Genomic DNA, 15,866 nt, shown 5'->3' with positions numbered 1-15,866 from the left:
CTCCTATAAATAGGCCAGGCGCGCCTCCTAGTGGCCAGAGAGAGGAAGGCCCAGTAACATATCGCGGTCTCCACCTGCCTAAAACATATTCACAAGACGACACTGGATAAATGTTGATGTTTTATTTACACCATGACGAGAACATATTAACATAAATAAAGGTTCCGTGAATTTATTTCCAAAAAAAACAAAACATGTAAATATTACGCGAAATTTCACATCGTGAATTACCCTTAAAAAATGAGGCCTTAAATACATGCAGTACATACACACGGGAAGATCAAACTCGAGATCAAATACATTACATATCGTACAAATAAACAGCAATACACGGGGGAAGACGTTGGGCAGAACTCACACTCACTTCTTCTCCATCGGGGTGAGACTGAGCCCAGAACACGCTTCAGAACCAGCGTCTCGCCGTTCAGACCGTTCTCCTTCATGGACTTGACGAGCCGGGCAGCTCGAGGGACAAGGGAGGGGGAGACTGTGTGCGCAACACTCCTTGCAACAGGCAACAAAGTGAGTCACATGAGAGTAAACCTCAACAAATGGCGCAGGCAAGCAATGTCTTCCTCTTGAGGGGGAGGGGGGGGGGGCTCTGCTACCCAAATATGTGTCTGGGGCATTACAGCCTTTAGGTGTTCACCCGTTCATTATCTTTACATGTGGCTTGTGCATTAAAACATAACTGTGGTGTACATTTGTTTTCCTCACGGCTCATCGTCTGAACGTTGATTGCACAATGCACGAAAACACGACTCTTTGCATTCCTAAAAGTATTGAGAAAAAAAAGCACAGCAGTAATCCAGCCTGATGTAAAGGGGCTCAGAAGAACAGTTATGTGTATTGATATGCATCGTCTAGTTGCAATTAACGCCCACATTCAGTCTTTAAAATCAACCGACGGTTTAGCATCGCAATGGGACCATTAGAGAGGTTTATGCGACATGTCAAAAAGGTTTGTGGTGCCCCTATTGTTCTTGTTCCAAAATCAACAGCCTCCATTCTTCTGGGAAGAAGAAGTACTGCATTACAACTTAAGCGAGCAGTAAAAAAGTGTGTTCATTTCATTGCTCCCAGAGACACACACACATGTAAACAAACTCCATTCTGAAACGTGAGAAACGTGAATGAAATAGCAATGAGCCAAAAGAGAAATGACGCCACAGTTATGCTTTAAATCTCCAACGGCGGACGGAGATAGCTCTTCGCTCCCGCGCCGATGATCCGAGCGCGCCGCCTCTCCTCAGTTGACGCGGCACGCTCGTATCATCAGCAGCTGCAGCAGGATGAACAGCGGCGACACGATGAGGCCGAACCACAGGTCTCTGGCTTGCTCCTGCTCCGCCAGCTTCTGGCACAGCAGCACCTCGCACACCAGCTTCAGGCTGAGCACCGTCAGCACCCAGAGGAGCCGCAGCACGGCGAGCCGCTTCTCGTTCTCCTGGTAGAGGCGGATGGACACGATGGCCGTGAAGTAGGCGCTGAGGCCGTCGGCGGCAAACAGCGGCACGAACACCAGCCACCAGCTCAGCGTCGGGGCGAACATGTCGGCCCGCAGAGCGACCAGCATGCTGAAGGCCAGAAAGGCCAGCAGGTGGAGGAAGAGTTCAAAGGTGGCAAAGCCCAGCCACTGGACTAGTTCCCTCAGGGAGAACAGCATCGCTGAGGACAGGAGGGCCTTCAACCGGCGACGGGCGGACTGGGGACCAAGGCAGCCCGGGCTAGGGCCCAAAGCGCTCCAGAATTAAGGTGGCGGAGAGTAGAGTCGAGTAGTCAGATTAGGCCTCGGCAGCTATGGTGATTCTGCAAAGACGACCCACGTCACTCTTGGCTACATCTTCAAATCCATCCCCGAGGATGATGAAGATGGGATTGCAGGAAGTGCTCCCAGCGTCTGGAAACCCTTCCTAATGGATGCCAAAGAAAGCACAACACGAGTAAAGAGGATGCAGTGCGTTACAACTGACGGATCTGATGGAGGAAACACAGCAAACATGCGCATAACGCAGAGTGGACAGGGCCCACATCACCTCTCACAGGATCAGGACACAGCTAACGCCTGTGACTCCAGCCATCCGTCTCCATGACTTCATCACGTTGTCAGTTCAACAGTTAGACTGAATTAACTCAGCTAGATAGCGGCTGATAATGGTAGAGCGAGTCTGAAATTACACGTAGTGCTATAGCAACGTTACAGATGAAGTCCAGCTAACTTACATCTGACGTGTCATCGATGAAACAGAGTGGAGCCGATCCTTTGCACTACTATGTAAGCTAACCACAGACAGTCAGATATCATCTAATTACCAACGAAACGCACGCATAGACTTCTACAAAATGTATTTCACTGTGACTACAGATTACTTCACCTTAATAACACTCGGGCGTTTTCTCCTCCATCTAGCTGGAAGCGAAACTGTCAGTACACAAAGCTATCAAACTATTAGCATCGTAGTTTCTTCTTTTTTTCTCGCCTTTCTGGAAATATCGCGAGACGAGTACACTCAGATTGTACGGAAGCCGAACGGACTGGCGTACTAAATTTGCAAATATTTTCCTATTATTAATCCATCTTTAACACTTTCACCTGTATTAATCACCCGGTTCTCTATGTTTACTGTTGTATTTAGTTATAATAAAATGTAATAACTTCAAATTTAAGTGTTTCTTAATTTAGCTCCGAATTAATACAAATTACACTCCAGTCGGTAGGTGGCGGTAGTGAGCCATCATGTCTCCCGCGAGCCGTCGGCCAGAAACCAAAGAAGAATCACCTGACTTGACTGAAGAGTGGGGAAGTCGCGGACTCATTTTATCAAGTAAGTACACCGATTTATTGTAGAATTTATGCAGTTTCTATCCATATTCTTGGATTGTAATGTTACAGATTTAACACATAATATGCTGTTAGTACATAATTATACATCGGAGTACATTGTAATGTAGTATGACGGTTTTTTTGCCAGCCAAGGTGATAAATGACATGTTGTAATAGTAACTTCGCCTTCTTCTGGTTCATTATCTCTCGAGCACAAGGACAAGGACAATGTCTGAAAGCACACAACGGTCGTGTGTTTCAACCTCTGTCTGATTAAAGCGCACTGCATGTCAGTTTGACATTTTCTGAATGTCTTTGCTTCATATCTGAGGTCATAAATGTATTATTATTATTATTATTAATATTACAGCATGGGTTCGATTTTGAGCATATCATGTTCTAATATCTTCACAACACGATGCAAAATATATATTTATGCGTATTTTTCACCCAGCCTCGGGGTCTCTTACACGAAATGTATTCACAATTCAAGAAAATGACAACAATTTAATGAAAATGCATGTGCATGGTGTCAAAAAAAATGGGGGGAAAATTGCCAATGAAGATTTTTAAAAAAAAGAGTTAATAATAGAGCCAAAGCTGCTGTTTGGAGAAGCAGCCTCACGCATGCCTGCTCAGTTCTCATGGTGACTGAGCCCAGATGAAGCGTGTGAGAGTGGTATTTTGACTAATGGGGCCCGGGGCCTCCTCCCTGTGGAACCTTCTCCGTGTTTCTCACGAGGTCTCTCCGTCTCAGGCTAGAAGATGCAGACACCAGCAGAGTCCATCCTCCACAGCGGCTATTTCCATCCGACGCTCCGATACTGGCAGAGCTGCGCCGCCGACGTCAGGCCCGAAAATCTCATCTACCCGATATTCATCACGTAAATGAAATCCGTCGACAAATATTTACAAATTGCATTTAAAAAAAATTATTTAGCAGGTTTGGCGTATGAGGTCAGAGGTCAACGGCCACGGGCTGTGTTGTTGGACGAGGTGTTCATGTCGGTTCTGTGTCCCGCTCGCCTACAGAGACAGTGAAGATGCCGTGGAGCCCATCGGCAGCCTGCCGGGGCAGGCCAGGTGAGAGCAACGCAGCACAGACATCCACAAGAGTCTGACTTCTAAAACATTTTGAACCTTTAGTTAACCTTTGTGAGTCCCATTGAGATTTAAAATCTCTCTTTTTTCGAGGGTGACCTGAAAAAGACAGACAGCGACGCAAGAAACACACAGTTACACACAAAAAAGCACACAACAAGAAGACGAGTTTAGGGACACTAAAAGTTAAGAGACTGTGACGTGACCGAGTTAATTTAAGAAACATTCACACTTTTGGGAAACCTGCCTCTATTTTTATCATTTTATATTTAAAAGCTTTGAGTTCTAAATTATTCTGCAACAACTTATTGCCCTGTGTGGACTGCAGAGGGGATTTAAGTCCACACACACACACACACACACACACACACACACACACACACACACACACAGTGCCCCCTCAGCTGTGGACCCACTGAGGGTGTTGTCCTTTAGATAAAGTCCTGGGCGGGGTGGACCGGAGCCAGATGCTGGACCTGGACCGAGATAAGAAAAGAATCCGTTAAGACTGTTTTTGTTTCTCACACAACAAAAAGCCCAAAAAGCTCCTCCTGACTTCCTGCGACTCGAGAGACGAGGAGCGGCGGCGTCTCTCAGTCTGAAACTTCTGTCAATATATAATCATTTAGATTCTAGTTTTAAACTCAATACAATTTCATACATTATCGAAAAGGCCCCCTTCTTCTTCCTCTTCTTCTTGTAATTCTTCTTCTAATTCTTCTTCTTCTTCTTCTTCTTCTAATTCTTCTTCTTCTACTAATTCTTCTTCTACTAATTCTTCTTCTAATTTTTCTTTTTCTTCTTCTTCTTCTTCCTCTTCCTCTTGTAATTCTTATTTTTCTTCTTCTTCTTCTTCCTCCTCTTCCAATTCTTCTAATTCTCCTTGTAATTCTTCTTCTAATCCTTCTAATTCTTCTTCTTCTTCTTCCTCTTCTTCTTCTTCTAATTCCTCTTCTTCTCCTCCTCCTCCTCCACAGATACGGGGTGAACAAGGTGGAGGGGATGTTGCGGCCGCTCGTGGAGAACGGCTTGAAATGTGTACTGATTTTTGGTGTGCCTGCAAATATAGAAAAGGTATGTAAGATTAGGGGGTGGGGGGGGGGGGGGCGGTAGAATACTCAAACGGGGTTCATACGGTCATGGAAAACCTGGAAAAGTCATGGAATTTTAAAATGGTTATTTCCAGACCTGGAAAAGTCCTGGAATTTTTTTTTTCAATGCACCATTGAATGTTCTGCTTCTGGATGGGAGCACATTCTAGAAAGCCCTCTGTAAACAGACTAGAGTCCAGGGTTGTGGAATGTGATGATCTTTCTCTCTCTCACACACACACACACACCTACACACACTGATCTGGCCTCCCCCCCCCCCCCCCCCCATCAGGACGCTCAGGGCTCTGGCGCCGACGCAGACGACACGCCCACCATCCTGGCCGTGAAGAAGATCCGGTCGGCGTTCCCGGAGCTGCTGGTGGCGTGCGACGTCTGCTTGTGTCCCTACACGTCCCACGGGCACTGTGGTCAGTGTCTGTCCAGGGCTCCAGGAAAACCTGGAAGAGTCCTGGAGTTTTTAAATGGTTATTTCCAGAAAAGTCCTGGGAACAAAATCTAAAAAAGTTTTGGGGAAATCCTGGAATTTTGTTATATTCATATGTTCATTTACACTGAGTTTTAAAGAATGAATATGCTTTTAAAATAAAGACATAAATTAATATTCTACTAATAATTATTATTAGTTAATATTTTTAAAGAAAGATGCTCAAAATACACGCTCTCTGTGTAAGTTTTTTAATTGAATTATATTTATTTATATAAATGTTTATTCTTTTAATCAAACTGTCTTTCTCCCTCTCCCTCTCTCTCCCTCTCTGTCCTTCTCCCTCTCCCTCTCTCCCTCCCTCTGTTTCTGTCTCTCTCTCCCTCCCTCTCTTTTTATCTCTCCCTCTCTCTCTCTCTCCCTCCCTCTGTTTCTCTGTCTCTCTCCCTCCCTCTTTCTCGGTCCCTCTCTATGTCCCTCTCTCTCTCCCTCTCTCCCTCCCTCTGTTTCTGTCTCTCTCTCCCTCCATCTCTATATGTCTCTGTCCCTCTCTCTCTCCCTCCATCTCTGTTTATCTCTCCCTCTCTCTCTCTCTCCCTCTCTCTGTTTCTCTGTCTATCTCTCCCCTCCCTCCCTCTCTATGTCTCTCCGTCCCCGTCTCTGTCTCTCTCTCTCCCTCTGTACTTCTCTCTCTCTCTCCCCTCCCTCCATCTGTCTCTGTCCCTCTGTCCCTGTCTCTCTCCCCCCCCTCTCTCCCTCTCTCTCCCTCTGTCCTTCTCTCTCTCTCTCCTCCTCTCTCTCCCTCCCTCTGTTTCTGTCCCTCTCTATGTCTCTCTGTCCCTCTCTCTCCCCCCCCTCTCTCCCTCTGTCCTTCTCTCTCTCTCCCTCCCCTTCTCTCCCCCCTCTCTCTCTCCCCCTCTCTCTCTTGTTGCAGGTATCCTGAACGATGACGGCTCTCTGAACAACGACGCCAGCTGTCTGCGTCTGGCCGAGGTGTCTCTGTCTTACGCCCGAGCCGGTAACTCCGGTTCTTCCGGTCCAAGAATGTTTTTCCAATTAAGGAACAAAAACATTCCGATTAATAAATACTCATCTCATGTCTCGCCCGGCAGGCTGTCACATCATCGCTCCCTCCGACATGATGGATGGAAGAGTGGCGGCCATTAAGAATGCCTTGTTGTCTAACGGCATGGGGAACAAGGTAATCAAATACTCGTTTTCACCATCATGGCCGCCCTCTTAAAGAGACAGTAACTGAAACGCTTTATGAACTACTCCCGAGTATATTGTTTTACAACTCTCTTTGCATTTGATTATTGTTTATTGGAGTGTAGAAATAATGTACATACATTTCTCTAATATTATAACCATTTAATTTGAAACCTTCAAAATAAAAGCACAGGATATTTTTTCTTTTTTTCTTAAAGAAAAGGTGATCACGCGTCTTTCAAGCCATCAGGGGGCCGCATTAAAATGACGTGGCGGGCCGCATTTCGGCCCGCGGGCCTTGTGTTTGACACCTGTGCCCCTGGACCAACAGTCCAGACCCTTTGGAGATCTAGTGCAGGGCTCTCAGAGTCAAGTTATTAGAAATAACACTATAATAAGATAGAAAAATAAAAAATATATAAAGTAAACACTATAGAGAAGGTGGTAATATACACAAGAACAATAAAGCTGCTGGTATGTACAGTTTTAAACATCAGTAGAAACTCTTTAATATTCTCAATGGCGCTCTGATGCAAAGAGGAATACTACTGGTGGACTCTGATACTTTACTTGTAGGACACGGTCATGTCGGTGATGGTTTCTTTGCGTCTCTTTTTTTTCTCCTCCCAGGCCTCAGTGATGAGCTACAGTGCAAAGTTCGCCTCCTGTTACTACGGCCCCTTCAGGTGAGGAAGCTCCTTTTTGGCGTGTAAACAGATCCGTGATCAGTGGAAACGTCTCGGGGCTGAATCCTTGTGCTTTGTCGTGCAGAGACGCCGTGCAGTCCACACCGGCGTTCGGGGACAGGCGGTGCTACCAGCTGCCCCCCGGGGCGAGGGGACTCGCCCTCCGGGCTGTGGTCAGTGGGCATTCGGGGGGGGGGGGGTCGGGGGGGGGTTGTGGGAGCCGAAGCGCTCGGCCTCACCGTCAATTCTGTTTCCAGGAGCGAGACGTGAAGGAGGGAGCCGACATGCTGATGGTGAAACCGGGTCTGCCGTATCTGGACATCGTGAGAGAAGTCAAGGACATGGTATGTGTGTGTGTGTGTGTGTGTGTGTGTCTTTTTGTGTGTGTGTGCGTGGGGGGGGGGCAATAATAAGACTATTAGGCAGTAGTCTACAGATTCAAAGGGTTTTCTTCGATTTTTTTTTAGCAAAAAACAAACATCAGACAATCATATTACATTTTATTCTTATTTATTTGTGGTTACTTATTGTTTTTTTTACAATTATAACTTATTTATTTGTTTTTTTAGAATTCAAAATTATATATATATATTTTTGTTGTTGTGTGTACCTACCTAGCACAGGCAACAAAGAACAAAAATAAAAGGCTATTAAATTATCATAATTATTATAGTAAGTTATGGGGGCATTGTACTATAATAATTATGATAATTTAATAGCGTTTAATTTTATTCTTATTCTTATTATATTTAAGTTATTATTATTTATTTATTTTATCTAACATCATTATCTTAACATAATTATTATAGTAAGTTATGGGGCATGTTACTATAATAATTATTATAATTTAATAGCGTTTTATTTTATTATTATTTCTATTATTATTATTATATTAATTCTATTATTATTTATTTATTTTATCTAACATAATTATCTTAACATAATTATTATCGTAAGTTATGGGGGCATGTTGCCCCCCCCTCGTGGTATCAGGGGCAACATTATATTTCTCGGGGGCAATTTCTCCCCGGTGTACTTCTGACTGTTCTCTGCATTTCGGGGAACATGCAGAAGACGTTCCCCTCATTCAGATAATTATTGGAGGGAGTTTCCACGTTGCATACCGTGACGTTGCGCTCTCTCTCTCCTCAGTTCCCGACTCGCCCGCTGGCGGTGTACAACGTGTCGGGGGAGTTCGCCATGATGTGGCACGGAGCGCAGGCCGGAGCCTTCGACCTGCGGGCCGCCGTGATGGAGGTCATGACCGCCTTCCGCCGGGCAGGTGAGAGGAACAGAAGGTTACACTTGAGGGAGAGAGAGAGGGGGAGAGAGGTGGGGGGAGAGTCTCTATGTCCCCCTCTCTCTCTCTCCCATTGGTCACCATGTATATGAACCCTCAGATGGATTATTAGTGTATCCCTGTTCACACACACACACACACACACTTTCAGTCAGGGTACATGGGTATCTAAAATAAAATGTTCAGTTCGAGATATCATCCGACTTGATGCGTGCGTGTGCGTGCGTGCGTGCGTGTGTGTGTGTGTGTGTGTGTGTGTGTCCCTCCACGCTCTGCGATGCAGGTGCTGACATCATCATCACCTACTTCACACCTCAGCTGCTCAGCTGGCTGAAGGAGTGAAGGACGGAGAACCCAGAGAACCCGGAGACGGAGAACCCGTAGACGGAGAACCTGCATTGTTGGCCTTTTTTAATTTTTATTTTTCCTATTCCGCTTTGTGATGATTCACAGATCAGGACATGAGAATGTAAACGTTGATAATCTGGGGAACGTCTCCTCCTAACTAATGGATTATGGGATGTCTGTGTATTAATGGTGGGAACACTAATATCTGCTAAGATTATGTATAAATTGCTACCTCAGCCTGTCACTACATATTTAGAGTATATTAAACAAATAAATCAACAGCATTGATCGTGGTTGTATTTTCTCTTTTAAAATGAATCATATTCACATTTTTGTCTCGTAAAAGCAATTTCATATATTAATTAAAAAAGTAGTGCTGCCCCCGTTTCGTAAAAACAAAGAATACATGAATAAGAAAAGTTTCGAGAACAGTAAAATTAAAGAATTGTAATTATTGATATTGATGGGTTATATATGTGTTGTCTGCTGTCCTCTGGAATACGACTCTGTTGCTTTAAGAGCACGACGACTCAACGAGCTCCAGGTGACTGCTCTACTCCTCTTGATGAGTCATTAAAGTTCGAGGTGCTGCTGTGTGGGAGGAAGTCACAGCTGCACCGAAAACACACACACACACACACACACACACACATGAGCAGTAGTGTGCATCATTCAGACTTTTTTTTAGGATGTGTTACATGTTGCTGAATACTGCAGGGGGGGGAGGAGGGAGGGGGTCCTTTCACATCTCTTTACGAGCATCCTTTAAGATTCTTCCCCCCTCCACTTTGACCTGTGAAGTGCCAAAACTCATTGCAGCGTTTCCTCGTGTTTTTTTGTTTTTTAATGTGTTTTTGTACCTTTCATCATCCTCTACACACACACACACACACACGTGTCAGAGCAGGTATGAGAATAGGCCCATTTTAAAGTATACAGGTGATCCTGTTCTTGTTAGTCGGCTCCAGGGCAACGAGACCAGACACAGTCCAGGTCATCCTGGAGTCCCATCTAACCAGCTAACCTAACCAAACTTAGCTTAACCAAACCTAACCAAACCAAACCTAGCTTAACCTAACCTAAACATCTAGCTAATCCCACAATCAGCAATAACTTTCCCTTGATCATCATCCATCAGGCCAGCAGGAGGAGCAGTTGAGTCACGTGCGTCAATCAAATCAACCAATCCATGCACAGCGTCACCACCAGGCGGCCACTTGTTGAATATATCACTTTGTATGGTCTCAATTAAATCACAAAATCATTACAATCTGCACGTGCTCGGATCCCTATAATAATACTCCCCAAATCTCTCTGCAGTCATTACGCACAGGAGACTGGAGCCGAGTGCCGCTGCGCTGTGTGAAGTGGCCACCAGGGGGCGACTCACTGCCGTTTTAACGAGATTAATAATTACACTGCAAAACAAGGACACAATCAACCTGTCAGATATTTCTTGTGCAGTCTGTCGCACTTTATTTTACTTTCACAGTTTCCATTGAACACGACCACCTTCTGGTCTCCATGCAGTTTAATTTGTGAATTTTAATTTGTATTTAAAAAATGTAAAAATACATGCCGGATCTGCCTAATTGTGTAAGAAGGGAGAATTTAAAAATAAAATGATAACATGTAGTGTTTTATATACATTAAAGAACCTTCTCAACTCACATGAAACGAATACTGTGACATAATCACGTCATGCTCTCCCTTAGTGGCCAACTGGCTGATGGCGGGCGGACTTTTCTTGCAGTGCGTGACGCGCGGGGGCCGAGCAGCAGTGGGCTGCTCCGCTTTAAGTCGCAGTCATCTGGATGCACGTTATCACTCCCGGAGAGGCTGTCGAGTGAGAGGGCCACGCTGCGCTGTGGGAGTCGCTTTTTGGGGGGGGAAGTATCCGGGAACTCGATTCCACGTGGATTTTACGCACCGGAGACGCGCATGGCACCGCCGCGCTGGCACGACAGGATGATACCCTTCCCGACTTTATTTGACGTTTGAGGGAAAAGAGGAGAGAGTGAGGGAGAGGGAGACGTATGGTGTGGCGTCGGGGTGCCAAAGCCGGACTTGTCTCCTCTCCAAACGGTGCGCTTTGCGGTCCGGGTCTCACTATGGGATGCAGAGGCGCGCTGGGATGCTGCGTGCTCGCCGCGCTCTCCTGCTGCCTCCTCCCCGGCTGCCGCGGGAACATCACCGTGGCGGTGATGCTCCCGGACAACCACCACAAGTATCCGTGGGCTCTGCCGCGCGTCCTCCCGGCTCTCATGATGGCGCGCGAGGACCTGCACACTAAACACGGACTGCTGCTCGGACGCTTCATCAACATCCTGAGCTTCAGCACCGAGGACCCCGTGGCGGGCTCGTGCGCCGAGAGCCACGCGCAGGTGGTCGCCGTGGACGCCAAGCTCTACATGCATCCGGACGCCTTCTTCGGACCCGGATGCGTGTACCCGCTCGCCTCCGTGGGGCGTTTCGCGTCCCACTGGAAACTCCCGCTGATCACAGCCGGTGGACCGGCGTACGGCTTCGACAAGCGGGAGGAGTACCGGACCATCGTGCGCATCGGGCCGTCCACCACTAAGCTCGGGGACTTCGCCAACGTCCTGCACACGCACTTCAACTGGACGTCGCGCGCCGTGGTGATCTTCCACGACCTGCGGATGGACGACCGGCCGCACTACTTTCTGTCGGAGGGCATCTTCCTGAACTTAAAGAGGCAGATGAACATCACGGTGGAGGCCGAGCCGTACCAGGACGACTACAAGGACTACAAGGATCTTATCAGCTTCATGAAGGAGCGCGGCAGAAGTAAGGAACACGTGTTTAAAGAGATCCATTCTGGACTGAAAGTGTAATATCCTGCGGGCAGAAAGTCTGTAATGTGCTTAGATTTTCTGATCCAGATTATTTTTTAAAATCCAGAAGTCGTTTTACTTTCCCTGTACCAGCTTGTTTTTGAAGTGTGTGTGTAACATTATCTTGAAGTAGAGCAGATCACCAGCTGGTCTCCATCAGGCTGTTTCAGCGGATGGAGATGACATCCCCAATAACCCGGGGAGGGGTTTACTTTAGTTATCACACGCGGATGCAGACATATTCTTATTGTTCTGATTTTTTTTATCACACACTTCTGTTAGATTTGGAGTATTATTGTTTTTTTTAAAGAAACGCTGCAGAGGGAGATTCCGTTCCCCGACAATGAGGTCACACTTCCCAGCAGATAGAGACAGCGAGAGGTTGACTGGAAGAGGTGCAGAGAACATCCGGTTTATTACGCAGTTATTACAGTGGAATGTTTAGGCTGTGGGCAGTGTGCTGTAGGTTTATGGCCTGCAAGAGGAGACCACCAGAGAGAGAGAGAAAGAGAGGGAGAGGGAGAGAGAGGGATAGAGGGAGAGAGGGAGGGAGCGAGAGATGCCTTGTCTGTGCGGTTCACTTTACGCACGCTTGCGGCTGCAGCTCATTTACTTGGGAATGAAAATCCCCAAAATGAGTGTATGTACAGCATACACACACACACACACACACACACACACACACACACACACACACACACACACACACACACACACACACACACACACACACACACACACACACACACACACACAGAGCACTTTTTATGCGTAAAAATGATGCGCAAAACGTTTATTTCCTTTAGTTCCTGTTGGACTGTTTCCCCCTCAGTGGAAACATCGATGAGGATCTGGCGCAGCAGGATAAACAGAACATGAAGCTGTCACTAGTGTGTAGAACACAACCTCACATCCTCAAGAACTACTGAAGGGACCCGCAGAAGAGTCTCTGAAAGGGTTCTTTAAAAGGCTTTGTGGTTCTACGAAGAACCATCACCTTCTGGAGAACCATTTTTTCGTTTGCGGCACCATTATAGGTTCTTTGAATAACTATTTAAGATAATGTGTTTTTAAGGACCTCTGGTTTGAAAGGTTCTTTGGAACCATAAATAGTGCCTTAAAGAACCATTTTTAAGGTTCTTTTAAGAACTATTAAAGGAAATGGTTCTTTAAAGAACCCTGGTTTGAAAGGTTCTTTGTGGAACCATAAATGGTGCCTTAAAGAACCATGTTTTAAAGGTTATTTGAGACACCTTTAGAGGTTATTTGAAGAACTATTTAAGAAGATGGTTCTTTAAAGAATGCTGGTTTGAAAGGTTCTTTGTGGAACCAAAAATGGTGCCTTAAAGAACCATGTTTTAAAGGTTATTTGAGACAACTTTGTAGAAATAGTTATTTGAAGAACCCTGGTTTGAAAGGTTCTTTGTGGAACCAGAAATGGTTCTTCTATGGCATCACTTTGAAGAACCATTTACGGTTCCAGATGCTCCTCCATGTTTCTGTGTGTCCAATGAGGGAAACTTAACCTGCTGAGTTGCAAAACAAGTGATTTAGTTCCTGGCGGCTGTTTGAGTGGATGTTAAATGAGCCGGCGGTTGTTCAGGTTTAATTAACTGGAAACATCGTGCGGTCGACGTCGTCATCACCGCGTTGTGTGACCGAGGGTCTGGAATCTGATTGGTTCACGCATGAGGAAATCCAAAATATCTGATGAAAATAACAACAACAAAAACTGTGCAAAAGACCAGTTTTATAGCTTCTCTCAGCAGCATAACTGTTTTCAGCTGCGCTCACATAAAAAGGGTTTTCAAGGGTTTTCTACCCCTCCGCTAGTCTTCTAAGGCGATAACATAATGTACCATTAGAACACTGGAGATGGGCCTCTACACACCTCTGTAGAGACTTCATTAAACACCAGAGAATAGTCATTCACACATTAACTATGTAGAGAGAGTATTTATGATTCATTTAATGTTATATTTATTTCATAAAAACAGTGCTTTGAAAAATAAGGACATTTCTCAGTGATCCCAAACTTTTGAAAACTATAGTGGATATTAAAATAATGCGTACAGCTTATCCTGATATTCCGCTATAGAACATGTGTGTCAAAACATTTATCTTCCTCTACTTCATGGCAACAGTTTATAGGTAAATATATTATATATTTATATTATATTAATATATATATATTATATTAATTATATTAATATTATTTTAATATATATATATTCAGTATATTAATATTATATTAATATATATATATATATATTATATATAATATAATATATATAGTCTATATATATTATATATTATATATATATATATTATATATTATATATATTTGGAACCAGCTCGACTTCTCTTCCCTTCTCTTCTCTTCTCTTCCAACCAGAACATCTTGGGGGAGTATTTATGGTTTCGGGCACGGAGACACCGGGACTGTTTAAACGGCTTTAAATCTGTAACGCCGTCAACAGATAATAAACACGGTGCGTAATGAGGGTAATTAAAGGGCCGGTGCAATTAATTCCCAAATCAATGATGGAGCTCCTGCAGAGAGCTGGAGGTCAGGGACTCTAATGGGTTTTTGTCAGGGCTTGTTCTGGATCACCTGGATGACCTCTGGGCTGTGACCTCTGTAAAGTCAACCCGACTGCCGGCTAGAGGCGGGAAAGGGAAACTGTTTTTTTTAATGCAAAGCCACACATCCTTGGAGCTTCTGACAGCTGACCGAGTCATTACTGTGGCCTGAGCTTAACCCGCCCCCCCCCCCACCACCACCACCACTACCTCTAAATTCCTCATTTTAATGCCCGGAAAATGCAGATGTCGGAGAAGCACTCCGGTTTTCGGGAATCTTACTTGAGTATTTTTCCTTATGCGAGACCGTATTCCTCTCGTTACGCCGTCTGATTTCACTCTCACCGTTAGATGAGCTCGTGGCCCATTGTTTTCCAAGTTTAAGTGTGAGGTACTTTATGTTTGTTTGTTGACTCCCGAAAGAACACCGACATTAAACATTGAATCGGGTCAAATTGACCCGAAGGCGACAGGAGGGTTACATATTGAATCGGGTCAAAATGACCCGAAGGCAACACAAGGGTTAAAGAACCCTGGTTTGAAAGGTTCTTTGAGGAACCAGACATGGTTCTTCTATGTCATCACTCTGAAGAACCATTTTTGGTTCCGGATGGCACCTTCATGTTTCTGTGTGTCTGCTACAACACGGGAGGACATCGTCTGGTTCCTACCGTCTGGTTCTTGCCATCTGGTTCCTACCTTCTGGTTCTTGCCATCTGGTTCTTGCCGTCTGGTTCTTGCTGTCTGGTTCCTACCGTCTGGTTCTTGCCGTCTGGTTCCTACCGTCTGGTTCTTGCCGTCTGGTTCTTGCCGTCTGGTTCTTGCCGTCTGGTTCCTGCCGTCTGGTTCTTGCCGTCTGGTTCTTGCCGTCTGGTTCCTACCGTCTGGTTCTTGCCATCTGGTTCTTGCCGTCTGGTTCCTACCGTCTGGTTCTTGCCATCTGGTTCTTGCCGCCTGGTTCCTACCGTCTGGTTCTTGCCGTCTGGTTCTTGCCGTCTGGTTCCTACCGCCTGGTTCTTGCCGTCTGGTTCTTGCCGTCTGGTTCTTTCCGTCTGGTTCCTACCGTCTGGTTCCTACCATCTGGTTCTTGCCGTCTGGTTCTTGCCGTCTGGTTCCTACTGTCTGGTTCCTGCCGTCTGGTTCCTACCGTCTGGTTCTTGCCGTCTGGTTCTTGCCATCTGGTTTTTGCCGTCTGGTTCTTGCCGTCTGGTTCCTACCGTCTGGTTCCTGCCGTCTGGTTCCTACCGTCTGGTTCTTGCCGTCTGGTTCTTGCCATCTGGTTCTTGCCGTCTGGTTCTTACCGTCTGGTTCTTGCCATCTGGTTCTTGCCATCTGGTTCCTACCGTCTGGTTCTTGCCGTCTGGTTCTTGCCGTCTGGTTCCTACCGTCTTGTTCTTGCCGTCTGGTTCTTGCCGTCTGGTTCT

General features: G+C 45.7%; 3 protein-coding genes across 5 annotated transcripts in view; 2 read left to right on the top strand and 1 right to left on the bottom strand.

The window, feature by feature from the left end:
- Window positions 1–107: 107 nt before the first annotated feature.
- On the bottom strand, window positions 108–2,462 carry tmem203 (transmembrane protein 203). Of its 2 annotated transcripts, none has more exons than XM_056432093.1 (2): window positions 2,376–2,462; window positions 108–1,913 (listed from the first exon to the last, which is right to left on the bottom strand). In XM_056432093.1, exon 2 carries the CDS (start codon window positions 1,664–1,666, stop codon window positions 1,250–1,252), a length of 417 nt encoding a protein of 138 aa, XP_056288068.1. In that variant the 5' UTR covers window positions 1,667–1,913; window positions 2,376–2,462; the 3' UTR covers window positions 108–1,249. The 2 variants fall into 2 exon arrangements, with proteins under 2 accessions (XP_056288068.1, XP_056288069.1); XM_056432094.1 differs by lacking the exon at window positions 2,376–2,462 and adding an exon at window positions 2,224–2,362.
- Window positions 2,463–2,760: 298 nt separating this feature from the next.
- On the top strand, window positions 2,761–9,288 carry alad (aminolevulinate dehydratase). Of its 2 annotated transcripts, none has more exons than XM_056432086.1 (12): window positions 2,761–2,825; window positions 3,582–3,708; window positions 3,857–3,907; window positions 4,903–4,999; window positions 5,309–5,444; window positions 6,396–6,479; window positions 6,574–6,662; window positions 7,301–7,356; window positions 7,442–7,529; window positions 7,614–7,700; window positions 8,509–8,638; window positions 8,940–9,288. In XM_056432086.1, exons 2-12 carry the CDS (start codon window positions 3,590–3,592, stop codon window positions 8,996–8,998), a joined length of 996 nt encoding a protein of 331 aa, XP_056288061.1. In that variant the 5' UTR covers window positions 2,761–2,825; window positions 3,582–3,589; the 3' UTR covers window positions 8,999–9,288. The 2 variants fall into 2 exon arrangements, with proteins under 2 accessions (XP_056288061.1, XP_056288060.1); XM_056432085.1 differs by having other exon boundaries at window positions 2,807–2,825; window positions 3,567–3,708.
- Window positions 9,289–10,868: 1,580 nt separating this feature from the next.
- The window catches only part of npr2 (natriuretic peptide receptor 2), a 52,921-nt gene continuing 47,923 nt past the window's right edge, over window positions 10,869–15,866 (top strand). Inside the window, exon 1 of the mRNA XM_056432081.1 lies at window positions 10,869–11,812. Coding sequence (XP_056288056.1) covers window positions 11,041–11,812 — 772 coding nt within the window. The 5' untranslated portion in view covers window positions 10,869–11,040. The remainder of the gene's footprint in view (window positions 11,813–15,866) is intronic.

This window comes from Pseudoliparis swirei, chromosome 15 (genome assembly GCF_029220125.1).
Source record: "Pseudoliparis swirei isolate HS2019 ecotype Mariana Trench chromosome 15, NWPU_hadal_v1, whole genome shotgun sequence".
Taxonomy (NCBI): Eukaryota; Metazoa; Chordata; class Actinopteri; order Perciformes; family Liparidae; genus Pseudoliparis; species Pseudoliparis swirei.
This window is presented reverse-complemented; position numbering and strand designations above follow the sequence as displayed.

Bases quoted from the DNA above. Each gene is read 5' to 3' on its own strand.
- tmem203 (XM_056432093.1), bottom strand. From the start codon at position 1,666: ATGCTGTTCTCCCTGAGGGAACTAGTCCAGTGGCTGGGCTTTGCCACC.
- alad (XM_056432086.1), top strand. From the start codon at position 3,590: ATGCAGACACCAGCAGAGTCCATCCTCCACAGCGGCTATTTCCATCCG. The intron at 3,908-4,902 runs GTGAGAGCAACG...CCTCCTCCACAG, and splicing joins AGCCTGCCGGGGCAGGCCAG to ATACGGGGTGAACAAGGTGG. The intron at 7,530-7,613 runs GTCAGTGGGCAT...TTCTGTTTCCAG, and splicing joins GACTCGCCCTCCGGGCTGTG to GAGCGAGACGTGAAGGAGGG.